Source organism: Chiloscyllium plagiosum, chromosome 6 (genome assembly GCF_004010195.1).
Source record: "Chiloscyllium plagiosum isolate BGI_BamShark_2017 chromosome 6, ASM401019v2, whole genome shotgun sequence".
Classification (NCBI taxonomy): Eukaryota; Metazoa; Chordata; class Chondrichthyes; order Orectolobiformes; family Hemiscylliidae; genus Chiloscyllium; species Chiloscyllium plagiosum.
In genome coordinates, this window is record NC_057715.1 from 53,312,264 (window position 1) to 53,333,693 (window position 21,430).

Sequence of the window (21,430 nt, forward strand, 5' to 3'; positions counted from 1 at the left end):
GGCTCGATGGGCCGAATGGCCTTACTTGCACTCCTATGTCTTATGGTCTTATGGTCTTATGGATTTATCTCAGAATACACATGTCTTTTTACTGGTGGTGGTTATCAGTTTTTTAAAAACAGCAATGTGGACATAAGTGCCAAGGCCTGCATTTTACTGCTCATCCCAAATTACTCAAGCTAGATGTAGTGAACAATTACCTTAAATGCTGAAATGTGTGGTATTATCACATCCACAATGTTAGTAGAGATGGTGTCTCAGGACCTATATTTAACTTAACCATGTTTTCAATTAAGGTGACATATGCAGCTGACACCAGTGTTCCCATTCACCGGCTGGACATGTTCAACTGGCTGACAAAAGTTAAGACTTTAGAATTTGCAATCATAGAAGCCTGGGTAAGTTACTGCAGTTCAGTTTACAGATAGTAGACACTGTAGCCACAGCTAGTAGTGAAGGGATGAATGTTTAAAGTGGTGGATGGGGTGCTGATCATGCATGCTGCTTTCAAGTGGATGATGTCTAGCTTCTGGAGTTGTTGGAACCATCCAGACAATCGGATATTATTTCCGTACACTTCTGATTTGTTTTAGATTTTGGATATTATCCACTTCATTATCTAAAAAGCTATGTGGTTCAGAACACTCTGAAATTATCATTCTGAATTTATGATGGACAGAAAGTTAATGATAAAGCAACCAAGTTGTCTGAAACTAGGCACGACCTGAGCAATCCCCACAGCCTATTAACACAGCCCTCTAGCCAAGATGGTTGGCCTCCAACAATCTAATGTTTTGCCTTTAGGTTGATAAGAGGGCACCAGATATTTTCCCTGTGGTTCCTAATTACTTCAACTTTACTCAGGATCCTGAATGCAACACTCAGTGAATGTTACCATGATGTCCACAACAGTCAGTCTCCCTTCACGATGGAATTCAGCTCCTTACATCTGCAACAATAGGTAAGTGAGATTTAGGTCAAGTTGGTTTTTCCCTGTTGGTTCTGCAACAAATGCCACGGCCTAGTTTGAAGGCTATGTCATTCATAACTCGAATATTTACCATTGAGCGACTCATTATGAGGGTCTTTGAATTTCTCCGCTCTTGCTATCAACGGTGCTTCTCCCATTTGGTATTCAACATGGAGAAGTAGTGGTTCATCAGCCAAGAGAGAAGCTAAGTATTAATCAGCAGGAGAATCCCTTGCCATGATCCCTTGATGCCATAATTGTCAAATGGACCAGATCAGGCAAGGATGGTAGATGTCCTAACGGGCAACAGTGAACTAAATGGGTTGATGATGATGATCTGGTAGTTTTGTTGATGCTTGCCAGATAGTTGCTTTTAATTCCAGAATTATTTAGTTAATTCATGTCCCTAGCGGCCATAATGGAATTTGAAATCATGGGTGAAAATTAGGTGGTGAGGGGCTTGCTCCTTGGAAGGAAAGATAAGATTGTCAAGGAGAATACTGAGATACAGGCTATTAGACTAAATGGGATTGAGGTTCATAAGGAGGAGGTGTTAGCAATTTTGGAAAGTGTGAAAATAGCTAAGTCCCCTGGGTCAGATAGGATTTATCCTAGGATTCTCTGGGAAGCTAGGGAGGAGTTGCAGAACCTCTGGCTTTGATCTTTATGTTGTCATTGTCTACAAGAATAGTACCAGAAGACTGAAAGATAGCAAATGTTGTCCCCTTGTTCAAGAAGGGGAGTAGAGACAACCCTGGTATTTATAGACCAGTGAGCCTTACTTCAGTTGTGGGTAAAGGGTTGGAATGGATTACACAAGAGAAAATTTATAATAATCTAGAAAGGAATAATTCAATTAGGGATAGTCAACATGGTTTTGTGAAAGGTAGGTCATGCATCACAAACCTTACGGAGTTCTTTGAGAAGGTTACCAAACAAGTAGATTAGGGTAAAGTGATTGATGTGGTGTGTATATAGATTTCAGTAAAGGGTTTGATATCCCAAATTCAATTATTCCTTTCTAGATTACTATAAAGCATTCCCCACAGTAGGCTATTGCAGTAAATACAGAGGCATGGAATTGAGGGTAATTTAGTGGTTTGGATCAGAAATTGGCTAGCTGAAAGAAGACAGAGGGGGATGGTTGATGGGAAATGTTCATCCTGGAGTTCAATTACTAGAGGTGTACCACAAGTATCTGTTTTGGGGACCACTGCTGTTTATCATTTTTATAAATGATCTAAATGAGGGGGTAGAAGGATGGGTTAGTAAATTTGCAGATGACACTAAGGTCGGTAGAGTTGTAGACAGTGCCAAAGGATGTTGCAGGTTACAGAGGGACATAGATAAGCTGCAGAGTTAGGCTGAGAGGTGGCAAATAGAGTTTAATGAAGAAAAGTGAGAGGTGATTCACTTCGGAAGGAGTAAGAGGAATACAGAGTACTGTGCTAATGGTAAGATTCTCGGTAGTGTGGATGAGCAGCGAGATCTTGGTTTTCATGTACATAGGTCCCTGAAAGTTGCCACTCAGCTTGATAGAGTTGTTAAAAAGGTGTATGATGTTTTAGCTTTTATTGGTAGAGTGATTGAATTTCGGAACCATGAGATCATGTTGCAACTGTACAAAACTCTTGTGTGGCTATATTTGGAGTATTGCATACAGTTCTGGTTGCCACATTGCAGGAAAGATGTGGAAATATTGGAAAGGGTGCAGAGGAGATTTACCAGAATGTTCCCTGGTATGGAGGGAAGTTCTTATGTGGAAAGGCTGAGGGACCTGAGGTTGTTTTTGTTAGAGAAGTTTGAGAGGTGACTTAATAGAGACATACAAGATGATCATAGGATTAGATAGGCTCTCTCTGTCCACCCTTTCACCTCGGATGGTGATAGCTAGCCAGAGAGGACATAGTTTTAATTTGGGGAGAGATAGATATAGGACAGATGTCAGAGGTAGGTTCTTTGCTCAGAGTAGTAAGGGCGTAGAATGCACTGCCTACAACAGCAGTAGACTTGTCAACTTTAAGGGCATTTAAATGGCCATTGGGTAATATGGATGATAATGGAATAGTGTAGGTTAGATGGGCTTCCGATTGGTTTCACAGGTCAACGCATCATCAAGACTGAAGTGCCTGTACTGCGCTGTAACATTCTATGCTCTCTGTTAAGTTCTGAAGTATAAGTGGAGAGGAAAAACAGTGATACTGTATTTTTGGAGATACTCCCAATGGACAAAAGGCAGTTTTCAAAGATTGTACCCACCTCTCTTCCTGCTATTTTGAAAACTTAAACACTTGCCTACTGCTAATGACATGCATTTTCATATGTACAGAGTAAAAAAAATGTTTTTAATCAACCTGGTTGGACACATTGTGACATACCTCTGATCGGTAGGAACTTCCAGATCTTCTAGTATAGAGTTAAGAATGCAATCACTGAGCCTCAAGGCCTTAACCATCTGTGCTTATGCAGTTTGTAGGTATATGCTCATCTGGTCCAAAAGGATTTAAAATAATTGAAAGTGCTTTATGGCATTCAATGCTGTAAGCTTTATTTACCAGCACTAGGACTTATAGAAAATTACCAAAATCTACACTCATCAACCTTCACTTGTGTCTTTCCTTGAGTGCGCAATCCCATTTCTCTATTTCCTCAAAATGTGACCTTAAATATAAATTGCTACCCTATTGTCTAAGTCTATAAGTTAGCTCACTGAGCTTGGAGGTTTGTTTTCAGAGGCTTCATCACCATACTTGGTAACATCATCAGTGAGAGTCTCTGGTGAAGTGCTGGTAGTATGTCGCACCTCTCTATTTATAGGTCTTGTTTTCTTAAGGTGGGTGATCTCATTTCCAGTTCTTTTTTCAAAAGGAGGTAGATAGGATCGAAGTCGATGTGTTTATTGATGGAGTTCTGGTTAGAATGCCATGCCTCTAAGAATTCTCGTGAGTGTCTTTGTTTCGCCTGACCTAGGGTGTGTGTGTTGTCCCAGTCAAAGTGGTATCCTTCTTTGTCTGTACATATAGAAACTAGTGATAGTGGGTCATGTCTTTTGGTGGCCAGTTGGTGTTTTTCTTTTTCTATTCCTTTTTTTTTCTTTCTAATTCTGTGTAATTTGTTAAACTCCTGTTTCTCTTGTCAGAAAACTTGTAAGTTTATTTCCTAATGCCAAAGTTCCATTTGTCGACACGTATTGAGAACAAAAGTGCATTAGTACTGACACTCGGATATAGCACTTCCACTCTACTCTCTGGGAAGCAAAATCTGCTTGCCTAACTGATTTCCATCTACTAACCAAGGTCTGGACATATTACTTATTACATCTTGCATTTCATACCCGAAATGTCCGTCTTTTCAAAAACTGGTTGATTTCTGCTTTGTGTTTTCTAGAGATAAGATATTCGTTGTACACAAGTGCAATTATAGTCTCACATATTACTATTCTACACAAAGATGCACCACCTACATATCCACATATTAGTAAATCAGTGATAGTTTTATATCATGTTTCAACTCCATATTTAATCAGTCACATTGTGGAACTCCATACAAAATTTTATTTCACAAGGCTTTTTCTCAAGGTACAAAATATAAGTTGTCATAGAATACCAACAGTGTGTAAACAGACTATTAGGCCCAACAAGTCCATACTGACCCTCTGAATGTCCCACCCAGACCCATTACCCGACTCTATTCCCCCGATGAATGCACCTAGCACCTGAACACAATGGGCAATTTAGCCTGGCTAATCCACCTAACCTGGACATCTTTGGCCTGTAGGAGGAAACTAGAGCACCCAGAGGTAACCCACACAGACACGGGGAGAACGTGCAAACTCAACACAGACAGTTGCCCAAGGCTAGAATGGAACCCAGGCCCTGGTGCTGTGAGGCAGCAGTGCTAACCACAGTGTCACCATGCCACTAAAATAGACATGCCATACCTGGTAAAGATAAGGCAGTTGCACCATGTCTAACCCAGCAACCTGCCCTATATTCAATCTGAAATACTCTACAATATCTGTATCCATACCTGGCTGAAGAGAAACAAAATCATTTTATTTTTCATATTGTTGTCACACTTCAATAAATAAATTCCACCGTGTAGTGTATATGAAACAGATAAACACCTTACCTTTTTGGTTAATGTATAAACTAACTGGTACAGCAAAGGGCTACAGTCGACTCTGAGTGTGTAGTTACCTGTGTAAAAGATGGAAAGATCAAGATTAAAAGGACACGAACAAAAAGGCGCAGTTAATCACAAATTGCAGCCCACAATTGTTCCAATGGAATGCTTATCTTTGCAAGTGCAGCAAAACTTATGTTTTAATTGTTACAATGTCAGATATTGGTGTCATTTTCTGAGCATTTAAGTTATTTTATTGCAGTTTTTTTTAAAGAAACAGTTCAAAGAACATTATAGACCTTCGCTGAATGACATCACACAGGCCTGTTCAACAAGCATCATGAAATTGAATGCTGGTGATCAGTCAATACTCTTCACAAATTTTTCTTCAATTAGTTCTGTAAAGAGAGCTCCATAATTAAGATATTATCAAGATTGACAAAGGCCAACTTCAGATATGGATTTATTTATAAGGCATTTAACAAGCTGTAATCCTCCTTAATTAGTAACTCCTTGCTGCCCAGTGAAAACACACCTCACGTGCAAATGCATGAGATGTAGTGAGTTGCACCTAACATCAAGAACCAGACTTCTCAAGAAATTCTGCCACAAGTCTTACCATAGTCCACATTGTTCCAGCCCCTAAAAGATTCCATCCAATATCTCTGGCACAAAATAAATGTATCTTGGGAAGTTTCAACACAGATATTCGAACCAGAATCTTTGGATTGGTATAGTTTAAGGAATGGAGGGAGGAGAGGTCACTGGTTGCTTGATTCTGCTCCACCATTCAGTGGAACCATAGAATCATAGAACCATGTTAACTCTGTTCTTTTATGGAAATGTCATTCTTGGAATTTAGGTGGAACTTGTCTAAGACAATGAACCTATCTTTGGTATGGAACAAGTCATTCTCATTTATTTCACTTCACTGTATTTCATCAATGTAGGGTTAATAGGTCAAGGCAGACATCTGTTCAATGATGTCTGCTTCAAAACTTCATGACAACTGCTTTGTCAAAAACAAGGTTCTGTTAAGAAATCTGGTTGATCTATGTCTTTGTTTTCCCAACACTAAGGAAAACAAATTTTATTAGATTCATCATGTTTACAACATTGGGGGAAGCCATTTGGCCCATAGTGTCCACACCACTTAGTAAACATTTGATGACATTACTTCAATTTTCTGACTCTTAGCCCGTAACCCGATAAGCTATGACAACACAATTGAATCTCTAAACACTGCTTAAATCTTGAGAGTTTCTAACTCAATCATCCTTTCAGGCAGTGAGTTTGAGATTCCCACCATCCTCTAAGTGGTGTACTTAACTCTTCTCTTATGTCCTGTCTTGCTTCTTGGTTATTGACCCCTCTACTATTGGGAAAAAGAGCCTCGCTATCCACACAATCTACAGAACATTACAGTGCAGTACAGGCCCTTTGGCCCTCGATGTTGCGCCAACCTGCAAAATTAATCTGATGCCCATCTAACCTACACCATTCTGTTATTATCCATACGTATGTCCAATGCCCATTTAAATGCCCTTAATGTCAGCAAGTCTACTATTGTTGCAGGCAGGCCGTTCCACGTCCTGAATACTCTGAGTAAAGAAACTACGCCTAATATCTGTCCTAAATCTATTGCCCCTCAATTTAAAGCCAAGTTCCCCTCTCTGTTTAGCCTTCACCATCTGAGAAAAAAAGGCTTCATTGTCCACCCTACCTAACCCTCTGATTATCTTATACATCTCAATTAAGTCACCTCTCAACCTTCTTATCGCCAACGAAAACAGCCTTCATTCCCTCAGCTTTTTCTCATAAGACTTTCCTTCCATACCAGGCAACATCTAGTAAATCTCCTCTGAACCCTTTTCAAAGCTTCCACATCCTTCCTATAATGCGGTGACCAGAACTGCATGCAATACTCCAGGTGCGGCCTTACCAGTGTCTTGTACAGCTGAAGCATGACCTAGTGGCTCTGAAACTTAATTCCCCTTAACAATAAAAGCCAACACACAATATGCCTTATTAACACCCTATAAAACTGGCAACTTTCAGGGATTTATGCACGTGGACACAGATCTTCTGTTCATCTACACTGCCAAGAATTTTATCATTAGCCCAGTACTCTACATTCCTGTTACTAATTCCTAAGTGAACTACCTCACGCTTTTCTGCATTAAACTCTATTTGCCACTTCTCAGCCCAGCTCTGCACCTTATTTATGTCCCGCTGTAACCCGCAACATCCTTCAGCACTATCCACGACTCTGCCTACCTTAGTGTCATCTGAAAATTTACTAACCCATCTTTCTACGCCCATCTCCAGGTCATTTATGAAAATGACAAACAGCAGTGACCCCAAAAACCGATCCTTGTGGCACACCGCTGGTAACTGAGCTCCAGGATGGGTATTTCCAATCAAGCACCATCCTCTGGCTTCTTAAAACTAGCCAATTTCTGATCCAAACCATTAAATCACCCTCAATCCCATGTCTTCATATTTTGTGCAATAGCCTACCATGAGGAACGTTATCGAACACTTCACTAAAATCTATATACACCACATCAACCGCTTTATCCTCATCCGCCTGTACATTCACCTTCTCAAAGAACTCAATAAGGTTAGTGAGACACGACCTACACTTCACAAAACTGTATTAACTATCCTGAATCAAATTATTCCTTTCCAGATGATTAGAAATCCTAGCTCTTATAACCCTTTCCAAGACCTTACCTACAACCGAAGTATAGCTCACTGGCCTATAATTACAAGGGTTATTCCCCTCCTTAAACAAAGGAACAACATTTGCTGTTCTCCAGTCTTCTGGCACTACTCCAGTTGACAACGATAAAGTTTGAATCCAAAGGCTTTGCAATCTCCGCCCTGGCTTTCCAGAGAATCAAAGATAAATCCCGTCGGCCTCGGGATCTTATCTATTTTCAGATTTTCCAAAATTGCTAAAACTTCCTCTTTGTTAACCTCAATCCCTTCTAATCGTGTAGCCTGCATCTGTGTTCTCACTAACATTGCTCTTTTCCAATGTGAATACTGATGTAAAGTATTCATAAAGAACTTCCCCATGTCCTCAGATTTCACACACAACTTTGCACTACTATCTTGTCCCTACTAATCTTATAGCATTTAAGGGAAATTGGCATATGAAGAGAGTGGTTTATTTAGGACTATCTTTATGAGAATTTAGAAAAATGAGGGGGCATCTCATAGCAACCAATAAAATTCTAATATGATGATTGTAAATGCAGGACGTTGCTCCTGATTAGGAAGTCCACAGTCTAAGGTTACAGAGTAGACCATTTAGGATTGAGATGAGGAAAAATGTCGTCACCCAGAAAGTGACAAGCCAAGGAACAAAAAGCAGTTGAGGTCAAAACGATTTTTTTTCTGGGAGGAGATAAATACAGTTCTTAGGGCTAAAGGGAACAAAGGGTATGGGGCAGAAGTGGAAACAAAGTAGTGAATTGTATGATCAGTTATGTTCATAGCATATAGTGCAGCAGGCTTGAAGGGTTAAATGGTCTCCTCCTGCTCCTATTTTCTCTGCTTCTCTATATCGCTATAGGTCCCCTCTCAACTTTCACTGCTCCAAAGAAAAGAACCCTAGCTTGCCCAGTCAAGACAGCTCCTTGCAAATCTCCTCTGCAACCTTGAGAAAACACATCCTTCCTATGTTGTGATCATAACAGTATGCTGTACTCCAGCTGTGGTCCCAAATAGTTTTTCTGCAGTTCCAGTTTAAAATCTCTGCTCTTGCATTCTAAGCCTCAGCCAATAAAGGAAAGTAACCCATTGCCTTCAACGATCTTATCTACTTATACTGCTGCCTTCAGGACCTTTGGATATGTACACCAAGGTCCCTCTGATCTTCAGTACTTTCAAGGATGCTACCACTCAATGTGATCCTTTTCCTTGTTAGCACTGCTAGACGCATTAACTTACTCTTCCATTTGCCATTGCTCTGCCCAGCTGACTAGTCCACTGATATTCTCCTGAGGTTTATGGCTAAGTTCTCCCTATTGTGCCAAGTTTTCTGCCATCTGCAAGCTTCTTGATCATACCTCCTATACTTAAGTCCAAATCATTAATGTACATCACAAACAACAAGGGCCTGAACACAGAACCCAGCAGAATCTCATTGGAACCAAACTTCTACTCACCAAAACCTGTCTCTATCATCACCCTCTGCCTTCTGTCTCTTTCAATTTTGAATCCCATGTGCCATTTTAACTTGTATCCCAAGAATTGTTACTTTCTTGGCCAGTCTGCCTTGATTGACCTTATCAACAGTCTTGTAGTCCATGCAGACTACATTATATGTAGAATCCTCATCAACACTCCTGGTTACCGCCTCTAAAAAGGTAATCAAAAAAACTACAATCAAGTCCTTAACAAATTTATACTGACTTTCATGGATAAATCAATATCTCTCCAAGTGTAGATATATCTTATTCTTCAAAATTCTTTCTAGTTTATAGAGATCTGTTTCTTGATTAAACTTTAAAAATAGAAAACACAGGGATTAAGTTAGCCTGGAGCAGTGTTTTTAGAGCAGTAGGACAGTGCTATTTTCTGGGTCTCTAGATTGCACCTTTGTGAATTCTTCAGCTTCTCAGCTCATTATCACCATCTGCAGCAAGTGCAGCATACCACAGTCATATGTCTGAACAAAACTAGGCAAGGTTTACCACTGCTGACTACAAGGTGCAAACTAGAATCCCACAAAATGCAAGGCTGCCAGAAGTTACAACACTAGTGAGAGAGTCCGGAAAATAGAGGAAGCAAGAAGTGAGTTTAATAAGGTTAAATGAAATGTATTTGAATACAAGGAACCTGAGGGATAAGACAGATGTGCTGAGGGGAAACAAATATAGAAATGGCTAGAGAAACTCAATAGGTCTGGCAACATCTGTGGAGAAAAAGAGTTAACATTTCAAGTCCAATGATCCTTCAGAACAGGCACAAAGGGTACAGAATGGTATATGGGATTATGCTATCATAGCAATATCAAGTCTTGGCTGAAAGATTGTGAGGATTGGCAACTCAGTTTTCCTGGTCATCGAGTATTAATCTAAAATAGAGAAAGCGATAGAAGAGGAAGAGGTTTGCAATATTGATCATGGATCATCAAATGTAACCCTACACATAGAAGCAAAAACCAGGGAAGAGGCAACCTCGTTTTTGGGTATTTAGATTAGATTACTTTACAGTGTGGAAACAGGCCCTTCGGCCCAACAAGTCCACACCGCCCCCGCCGAAGCGCAACCCACCCATACCCCTACATTTACCCCTTACCTAACACTACGGGCAATTTAGCATGGCCAATTCACCTGACCTGCACATCTTTGGACTGTGGGAGGAAACCGGAGCACCCGGAGGAAACCCACGCAGACACGGGGAGAACGTGCAAACTCCACACTGTCAGTCGCCTGAGGCGGGAACTGAACCCGGGTCTCTGGCGCTGTGAGGCAGCAGTGCTAACCACTGTGCCACCGTGCCGCCCATGAACTGTATGTACTGTAGACTCCCAAACAATAGGAGAGATAGAGGATTAAATATGTAATCACATTTTAGAGAAATATAAGAAGAAATTGATAGTATCAACAATGGACTTTAAATACCCAAATATGAACAGGGATGTTTTTAGTGTGCAAGTTATGGAGGGAGCAAAACTCTTAAATAGCAACAAGGGGATTTTTTTTGGCCAATACTTAGCCTAAAAAGGCAGATGAAAAGAACTAAATAAAAAGAGCAGTTTACGGCAAGTTCTGGGCTTTTAATATGACATAGTCTCTAGAAGAGTATAAAAAGTACAGGGTGGAACTTCAAAAGGAATTTATAAAAGCTGAGAGTGCATGAGAAAACATTGGTGGGTAAAATAAAGGACAACACAAAGGTGTTCTTTAAATATATAAAGAGCAAAGGAATAGCTCAGGAAAGAGTAGACCCTATTAGGGACCATAAAGTTAATGTGTGCAGATACAGAAGATGTGAAACAGTCCTCAGGAACTACCTTGTACCAGTTTTCACAATGGAAAAGGATGATGCAAGTCTAGACATCAGGGTGGAGAACTGTAAAGTATAGAATAAATTAACATAACATTTCATTTCTTTAAATGCCCCCCTGAGCAGTCAGTGTAAAGAGACATAATCTCCTTTTTGACTAATACACTATTGTAACCAATTTCTGTCTATAGCTCTTGACTCGATCACGCTCAAGTCACCACCTTTTAATCACCTGGAAACGGAACAATATCATTTCTGCTGTTAGGTTTCCCAAAATAGAATCAGATCGCGTATGCTTCTTAATTTATCTCTGCTGTATGTTCAGACAAGATAATAAAAGTCGATTCTTCATAACCTTCTGAGCGAAGTGAATTCCAGCCAGTGCACGTTTCACAAGAGGTCAAATTCTATAAATAAGGCTGGCATTACACACCTATCAAAGGATCTAAAAATACTAAGGTTGCAATTTTGATTTTGTTCCTGATAACAATTACTGCAAATTTCTTAGCATTGAATGGAGACTATTACAACTCAGTTATGGTTCAAAGCTAAATTGTAGGTCACTTGATTTACATCATGTTTGATGCAATCAAAAATACAGTCATTGAGTTCAAGACTAAGTGGTTGACATACCATGACAGATCTCCTGCAACAGCAGCTACAAGTAGTGATAGTTCAGGACTGACATGCACAAGCATTGTGTTTTGTTCTTTCCATTCTAATGGGACAACATTGCAATAAAAAAAACATGAAGCAGTTAATTGCTCAGATATGGTTTTGAGATGGTAGTCAAGTTTTTGAATGGTACATTCTGCTCTCTTGCAGGGATTTCCAAGGCACTAGGGTTCTAGCACAATGACCAAACTTTTGATTCATGAGGTTGGACGTTTGCTCACTGAGCTGGTAGATTTGTTCTCAAACTTTCCGTCACCATGCTAGGTAACATCATCAGTGAGCCTCCGATGAAGTGCTGGTGTTCTGTCCCACTTGCTATTCATGTGCATTGGTCTGTTGTGGTGAGTGATATCACTTCGGGTTCTTTTTCTGAGAGGTTGGTATATTGGGTCGAAATCGATATGTTTGTGAATGGAGTCTAGGAATTCCCGTGCATGTCTTTGTTTAGCCTGTCCCAGGATGAATGTATCGGCCCAGTCAAATTGGTTTCCCTCTTTGTCTGTGTGAATGGATACTAGTGATAGTTGGTCATGTCTTTTGGTGGCTAGTTGGTGCTCATGTATCCTGGTGGTCTATAGTTAGAATTTCAGATATTATTATTGATAAACCATTAACAAGTGTGGTATACGATTGACTGATGGATACACAAAATAACTGTGTATGCAGAGACGCACACTTTACAAATTGATTTCATAGGTGAAGAATTGACAAAGAAATCTGATACAGTTGTCTTATTTACCTTCGATGGCTGAATCTGCATTGATGTATGCCACTCCCCGCTCCTGTAGTAGTTTTGCATTGTCCTTAATGTAAAAATATCAAAACATTATTGAAACCAGCAATAATTTATGCATTCCTTTATCTGATGTCCCTATACGTATGCATGTGTTACCTCATTCATTGGTAAGTTCAAAGTTAGTGCTTCATATTACGAGTTACTACACTTCAAAGGTACTCAATTGACTGTAAAGTATTTTTAGATGCAAGAGGTAGTAAATGGTGCATGCGAGTTTCCTACTTAAATGGTAATAAATTCAGAAGAATTCAAGAAACAATTCCTAATATGAATAATTTCCTTAAGATAAAATGGGAGATAGAAGCTTTCTAGCTATTGCTAAGTAGACAGTCTACCTCGATTCTGACTAAATTTACCTTCCTTCTGGAAATTATCAGAACATAGCAATTTATTTTAACATTTAATCCAAGTTTCTTTACAAACTATTTTTAACCTATTTTCCTATTTCACTGTAAATATTTGTATTTGTTAGAAGAACAGCAAATTTGAATTCTACATTTAGTTTTAAGGGGAGAAGAGTGGAGCTACAACTAGTATTTTAAACTTAAATAAAGGCATGAAAGCTGAGCTAACCGGAGTGGACAGTGATACCTTACTAGGGGATAATGTGATGATCCCAGCTGATAGTAATATGGAACACGCAACATCCCAGAGAGAGACCTGGCTTGGAAGATTATAAATTTTATTTTTGTGATTTGTTAACTGTGGTGATCAGTCACTGAAAATATTCACAAGAGGCAGCCAATGTACTTTTAATAAAAAGAACATAAAAGTTTATTACATAAACAAAAGAGAAAGGAACCTTGGGCCAAATTTTCTAAGGAATGGCAATCTCAGGCAGATAACTATTTTGTTTCAAAAATTCCAAAGTAATTTAAAATCCAACACAGATATAGCATTGCTGAGATGAAAAGTTGCAAACTAAATAATTAAAAAGGGTGAAATTACAATAGAAGTTGGAGTTTTAAGAGAATTGTGCATTTCATTGTTTAGAGATTGAAATTTAGACATAATGGACCTATTCTTTGTTGTAAAATTTCTAACAACTTACCTCTGCCCACTCTGTGGAGCCCAATAATCCAAATTCTTCTGCGTCCCAGCTGGCAAATATTATGGTTCTTCTGGGCTTCCAGCCTACATAAAATCAAATAATAGCAATGCAAAATGTTTGCCTTTAAAAGGCATATTTTTTGCTCATCAACTCTCACTTACCAACAGTAGTAATAACAAACTGGTTTTAGTATTAAGCCCTAAAGATAGACAGTAATAACATGCTACATAAGGCAAACATCTAAGCATTGCTTTGTTCACAAGGAAAGGTGAACATTTATACAATAATAAAGGAAAATACTGCGGATGCTGGAAATCTGAAGCAAACACAGAATGCTGGAGAAATTCAGGTTAAGAAGGAAACACACAGACAGGTTGTACAATCAAATCTGTACAGTCGATTGTGCTTTGGGAATTTCACTTTCAAGGCCAGCATTTGTTATCTACCTCCAATTACCTTTGAGATGGTGGTGGCAATCCACTAAAACTATTCTAGTCCAGAGGGTAGAGGGAAACTTTCAGTGCTGTTGGAGAGGAAGTTCTAGGATTTAGACCTATTGATAGTGAACAAATGATATAATTTTCAATCACAATGATGTGTGGTTCGGAGAGGAATTTGAAGGGGTGATGTTCCCATTCATCTGTTGTGCTTCTCCTCCTGGTGGTAGGATTTGAATACATTTGAGATGGATTTGAAGGTGTGGTGAGATGTAGGAGATCTTGTCGACAGAATACACTTTGGCACCAGTGACTGTTTAAGACGGTGGCTGGAGTGCTGATCGCATCATCTCTATGTAAAGACCGCTTCTTTTTAGTTTTCTTTATGCTTGATTGTCGACCAAAATGGGAAAAGGTCTGTCTTCAACCAAGGACTGAGGAAAGAATTGCTGTACTTTTAAAATCAGGTCACTGAATTCATTGGGGGTTGTGTTTATTATCCAGTTACTTTGCAAGCGGTAGGAGAGTGGAGATAAAATGCCATAGCACTGGAGTGTGTGTATGTGTCTGTCTGTTTATCTGTGTTTGTGCATGCCTGTCTATGTGTGCAGAATGAGGTTCAGTCAAGAACAGATAATTGGTTGGTGGAATTGCAACTTGTTGTGGATGCCAGAAGTCATCAATCTAACAACAGTTCTGTTTTCTGGGCAGCTGAACAGCTGGTGTGTGAGAATTATGTAGAGGCAAAAAATCTTCAGACTTGAAAGCAGGGTCTGTCTGTTTCTCTATAGCAAAGTAATTCGTGCCTGGAGCAGTCAGTGATTCCTCCCACATTTATTAAAAGCTGTTGCCTCTCATCAGTAACTGTGACACTGAATGATTAATGTCTAAATCCCTTGTGTCTTCAGCAAAGAACAGAAAAAATCTGGAAGGAAGGAGACCAGAGACGTGAAGATCTTGAGAAGATAAGGAAACCCCTCATCAAAGCCTATGGACTGGTGCTGCTAAACTGTGGTTCCCAGTAAATCTTCCTCTACTCATACATATTTTATTTGTACATCTGTTTGTATGCAGGGATTTTAAAGGGGGGGTTAAAGTTATATGTTGATGGTTCATAATTTTGTTTACTGATGGCTAGAACTTATTTCTAATGAACAGTAGTTTGTGTTTGGATCAGCCATGATCCTATTGAATGGTGGAGCAAGCTTGAGGGGGTGAACAGCCTACTCCTGTCCCTATTTCTTATGGTCTTACAATATAAAGTATAGGAACATGATCAATATTTTCTAGTAACCTGATTCTATCAGACAAGAAAATTGTGGATTTTGCATACTTGGATTAAATAATTTACTTCTGTGGAAATCTGAGTATTATGCCTTGTGAATCTGTGCACTTGGGCTGTAACATGAACAACTGAGTTGGTGAATATGGCTCATTATTAAACAGCAACCCTAGTTGTAAAATTAGTAGTGCACCCCTTAGAATAACCAGGAATAGTCTCAACCATGATTGTTTCCATGTTACTTGCAGAGGTTAGGCTCGTTTAAATTGTCACTTGGATATTGTGACAGATGTCTGCTTGTGCATGTGGAACTGTACTTCAGGAAAGGTTGGTAAGTTTCAAGAGTAGAGAAAATTCAGTAGACAAAAGGCCAGTTATAGTAGTAATGAGAAGGTAATCAGGTTGGCTTTGAGTTCAGAGTACTGTTTGTTAGGCAGAAAATGTATGATTGCGATACTTGCTGTTAATTGGGAGACACTGCTGTATTAAATGTGACAACTTAAATTGAAATCGAACAGTAAATCAAAGAAAAATGGTTAAAGCCAGACAAATAATCAGAGTCAAATAGAAAAAAAATCTTATATAGCTAAATTAATGGAAGACAATTTGAGACTACACAGTACAGCCAATAGTTGATCATGCAGATAGCTAACCAATTCAAATCCAGATGATGGTGGTCATCTAAGATTGACCAATTGATTAATTGCAATTTAATTTAAACTTTTCAGTTCAAAATACTAAATACAGATATTGCATTGTGTGAGATTCAATCAATTGTATTTCTCAGTCTCTGAAATTAAAAAAAAGAGTTAAATTCATCTACATAGCAAAATGGTGCCATTGTTTGTAGTACACTCAGAGACTTTTACCTTCCTCCATAAGCTTTGTAAAACTTCTCACTGCCTCATGTACAACAACTGCTCCAGACATTGGATCAATACCACCAAATCCCCAGGCATCACGATGCCCTCCAAGAATGACATACCGATCTGTAACAGTAAAGAAACACAGAAACCATTCTTTTCTCTTTATGTACAACAGAATCTTCACCAATACCAGTAGGCAATCCCACTTTTTTTTATTGAATAGAAGGCTAGTGATGTGTTATGAAACCATAAGGTATCCATATGTTAACGTTAAAAGTGAAAACAATATTTTTTAGCTTTTGTGTTCAATAGCATGCACTTCCGGTTCAAATGGTAAATAAAGTTCTCTACATTTGATACAATCTCAGAACTCCTCTACTGTATAATTTGCTAGAAATTATTCATTGGATATTGTACGCAATGTTTTACAAGACAAATAAATCCCAGCACTACAAAAATATGCAATCTTTTGAAATATAAAATTGAAATAAATCCAGAAATACTCTCACCTGGTTCCAGTGCTCCTCGAATTTTGCCAATCACGTTGTAAATTCGTCTAACCTCATTTCTCGTATAAACATTCATTCTGACTTTGCTAAAATTTAAAATAAATCTTTTAGTGTTCCAGTGAAAGAAGTCATTCAAGTACTAAAGTTAATATTCACTTCATCCATTTTATACTCTTGCCACTGGAAAGTTCAGCCTGTGGGGAAACACAGGTTAACAAGAACAGGAGTGAGGGTTTAAAAAGGATTTGAATAAATTACAGTAAGAATGTTTCAGATAATTTGAACTGTTGGAGGTTGAGATATGAAAGTTCAGTCTAAGCAGCTTTGAATAGTTGAGTCTGGATGTGACAAAAAGCATGGATGAAGATTTAGCTACAGATGAACTTAAAGTTTGGAAGGGTGGTGGAGGTGGATGGTCTTTGTGATGGACAGGGAATGAATTTCGATGATGGCTGAACTGTTTATGTTTGAATTCCACTTTGATTCCCCTGCATAGAATCTCTATTTTCAAAACATTCCATTGAGTATAGGAGTTGGGATGTCATGTTAGGGCTGTACAGGACATTGGTGAGGCTATTGTTAGACTACTGCATTCAGTCTTGGTGTCCCTGCTATGGGGAAGATGTTATTTAATTTGAAAGGGGTCAGAAAGGATTTACAAGGATGTCGCCAGATTGGAAGGTTTAAACTGCAGGGACGGGCTGAATAAGCTGGGATTTTTTTTTTTCCCTGGATCATTGGAAGCTAAGGGATGACCTTGTGCAAGTTTATAAAATCATGAGGGACGTAGATAGAGTGAATAGACAAGGTTCCTCCCCCAAGTGGGGGTGTCCAAAACTAGAGGGCATAGGGTTTAAAGTGAGAGGGAAAATGTTTAAAAGGGATGTGAGGGGCAACACTATTTCACGCAGAGGGTAGTGTATATATGGAATGAGCTGCCAGAGGAAGTTGTGGAGGTGGGTACAATTACACATTTAAAAGGCACCTGGATGGATACATGATTAGGAAGGGTTTAGAGGGATATGGACCAAATGTTAGCAAATGAGACTAGATCAGTTTAGAAATCTGGTCAGTGCAGATGAGTTGGACTGAAGGATCTGTTTCCGTGTTGTATAACTCCATGACTCTAGACTCCGCCTCCACTGCCTTCTGAGGCTGAGGGATTCAAAGTCACACTAACCCTTTGAGAGGAATAAAAATCTCCTAATCTTTGTCCTGGAAGACCAACATCCAATTTTAAAACAGTGTTCCTTAGTTCTGGACTCCCCCAAAAAAGGAAACAGCCTTTCCACATTTTTCTCATCAAGACCTTTCAGGATATTTCAAGTCTTCTATCAAGCTTCCCACAACCTTCTCTATTCCACTGGAAACAAGCCAAGCCTATCCAACCTATCCTCGTAAGAGATATTTAGGTATTATTCCAAGCATCAATCTAATAAACCCCTCTGAACCATCTCCAATGCCTTTATATCCTTCATTAAACATATTCACTTATATTGGAGATGTAGTCTCACAAATGCACTGACTTACTGTGTGCAATTCTTCTCATAACAAAGGATAGCATTCCATTGGTTTTCTTGGTTGTGAATTGTACTTGCTTTTGAGACTCGTGACAAAATACTTAAATCCTCTTTGCCTTGGAATTCTGCAGTCGGTTTCCGTTTAAGTAAAAGTCTGATTTTATATTCTTCCTGCCAAAGTAAACAATTTCGTATTCTCCCACATAAACTCCATCTGCCAGATTTCTGCCCATTCTACATGCAATTGCAACTTCCTGATGTCTTCTTCACAATAGCCAGCAAATATTCATTCCCTTCATCTCTTCATCTAAGTTACTGACATAAATGATAAAATGTGGAGGTCACAGAATAAAGCCCTGTGAGATTCTACTGATCACATCCTTGCAATCAGATCAATTTATGCATGTTCTTTGTTTTTTGTCAGCCAGACAACCTTCTATCCATAATCCATACCCCCAGACCAGCTTTTATTTTCACAACAGCCTTTATCATGGCACCTTACCAAATGCCCTCCAGAAATCCAAGGATCGGTATACCATGCCAACAGGTTCCTCTTTATTCAGAGAGTATGTTACTTCTTCAATAACTCCAATGAGCTGATTAAACAGGATTTCTAAATGACAAAACTATGCTTACTTTTCCTAATAACCTGAGTGTTTCTACGTATGCAGTTCTAATCTCTTTCATAATGATTCTTACACCATTGCCGGTGTCGGTTTGGGATGGACAAAGTCAGACATCACACAACACCAGGTTTATTTGAAATCACAAGCCTTTTGAGCATTGCTCCTTCATCAAGTGAAGTCACTTCATCTGATGAAGGAGCAGCGCTCCAAACCTGTTGGACTATAACCTGGTGTCGTGTGACTTCTGACTTACCAAAGACATATATCAAGTTCACTGGTCTTTAGTTCCCTGTTTTCTGCCTCCCTCCATTTTGAACATAGAAATTAAATTTGCTACTTTCTAGTTCAACAAAACTTTTCCTGAATCAGAGAATTGCAGAAAATTGAAACCAACTGATCCACTATCTGCATCATTCACACCCATAAACTGCTCAGCTGACCAGGAGTATTCAGATAGTCATCAGGGTAATGACATCTAGCATCCACAACTGGTCACAACAATCCAAACCAATCAGCTTTTGTTTGCTAGTCAAATTTCAATTTGTGTCCACACCCAGAGCTTTGCTATCTCCTTTTGCATAGCAACAATGACGACCTCCTTTATAAAAGCACAATTTCTTCCTCAGTTTTTTTTTGTAAAACAGCCCTTTTCTCAGTTCAGTCCACAATCAAAAATAAAGTTAAATAAAAAGATATAGTCTTTACAGCCTCAAGAAAAGTGGAGTTGTACATAATTGTCAACAATCTCAATAACCTGATATTTCACCTGACATCAGTAGACAATTTTTATAATCCTGAACAACCCTGATCCATTAACTGTTGTGATGTTGGAAAGCAAAAACATCAATTGATGCTCAAGGCCAGTGATCTCTGCATGCATGATGATAAATCTTCCTCTTTTTTTTGTTGATACGTTTTGTCCACTTTCCTGATTAGTGCATAGAAAATGCTAGAAATCATCCAAGTGCTTTTGAAAGCCTCATACTGTGCGGGTAGTGTCTTGGCAATTCCACTTTGTGCATGGAAAATGATACCTTGCCTTCAATTGGTCCAGCTACAACACCAGCTATGTTTTATACACAAAATGCAAGACAAATTCAGCCCACCCAATTACTGCCCTACCTTGATCATCAGAAAAATGATGGAAGTGGTCATCAACAATGCTATCAAGCAGCACTTGTTCGGTAATGTACAAAAGCAGTTAGTAAGCCTAAAAGTGAATAAGTCCCCTAAACCTGAAGGGACGCATCCTAGGATATTTTGCATCAGTATTTACTGTGGAAAAGGATATGGAAGATGTAGACTGTAGGGAAATAGATGGTGACATCTTGCAAAATGTCCAGATTACACAGGAGGAATTGCTGGATGTCTTGAAACGGTTAAAAGTGGATAAATCCCCAGGACCTGATCAAGTGTACCTGAGAACTCTGTGGGAAGCTAGATAAGCAGTTGCTGGGCCTCTTGCAGAGATATTTGTATCATCGATAGTCACAGGTAAGGTGCCGGAAGACTGGATGTTGGCAAACGTGGTGCCACTGTTTAAGAAGGGCAGTAAAGACAAGCCAGGGAACAACAGACCGGTGAGCCTGACCTCCGTGGTGGGCAAGTTGTTGGAGGGAATCCTAAGGGACAGCATGTACATGTATTTGGAAAGGCAAGGACTGATTAGGGATAGTTAACATGGCTTTGTGCGTGGGAAATCATGTCTCACAAACTTGATTGAGTTTTTTGAAGAAGTAACAAAGAAGATTGATGAGGGCAGAGAAGTTGATGTGATCCATATGGACTTCAGTAAGGCGTTCGACAAGGTTCCCCATGGGAGACTGATTAGCAAGCTTCGATCTCATGGAATACAGGGAGAACTAGCCATTTGGATACAGAACTGGCTCAAAGGTAGAAGACAGAGGGTGGTGGTAGAGGTTGTTGTTCAGATTGGAGGCCTGTGACCAGTGGAGTGCCACAAGGTTCAGTGCTGGGTCTTGGATACAGAACTGGCTCAAAGGTAGAAGACAGAGGGTGGTGGTGAAGGGTTGTTTTTCAGACTGGAGGCCTGTGACCAGGGGAGTGCCACAAGGATCAGTGCTGGGTCCTCAGCTTTTTGTCATTTACATAAATGATTTGGATGCGAGCATAAGAGGTACAGTTAATAAGTTTGCAGATGACACCAAAATTGGAGGTGTAGTGGACAGTGAAGAGGGTTACCTCAGATTACAACAGGATCTGGATCAGATGGGCCAATGGGCTGAGAAGTGGCAGATGGTGTTTAATTCAGATAAATGCGAGGTGCTGCATTTTGGGAAAGCAAATCTTAGCAGGACTTATACACTTAATGGTAAGGTCCTAGGGAGTGTTGCTGAACAAAGAGACCTTGGAGTGCAGGCTCATAGCTCCTTGAAAGTGGAGTCGCAGGTAGACAGGATAGTGAAGAAGGCGTTTGGTGTTCTTTCCTTTATTAGTCAGAGTATTGAGTACAGGAGTTGGAAGTTCATGTTGCGGCTGTACAGGACATTGATTAGATTAGATTAGATTACTTACAGTGTGGAAACAGG

At 39.4% G+C, this 21,430-nt stretch overlaps 1 protein-coding gene across 3 annotated transcripts in view; it reads right to left on the reverse strand.

Moving 5' to 3' along the window:
- The window catches only part of naalad2 (N-acetylated alpha-linked acidic dipeptidase 2), a 186,077-nt gene that overhangs the window by 75,375 nt on the left and 89,272 nt on the right, over positions 1 to 21,430 (reverse strand). For all 3 annotated transcript variants that reach the window (XM_043691544.1, XM_043691543.1, XM_043691542.1), the window contains 5 exons: positions 16,736 to 16,821; positions 16,230 to 16,349; positions 13,642 to 13,724; positions 12,534 to 12,597; positions 5,102 to 5,169 (listed from right to left, as the gene is read on the reverse strand). In XM_043691544.1, the coding sequence (XP_043547479.1) occupies positions 5,102 to 5,169; positions 12,534 to 12,597; positions 13,642 to 13,724; positions 16,230 to 16,349; positions 16,736 to 16,821 (421 nt within the window). The remainder of the gene's footprint in view (positions 1 to 5,101; positions 5,170 to 12,533; positions 12,598 to 13,641; positions 13,725 to 16,229; positions 16,350 to 16,735; positions 16,822 to 21,430) is intronic.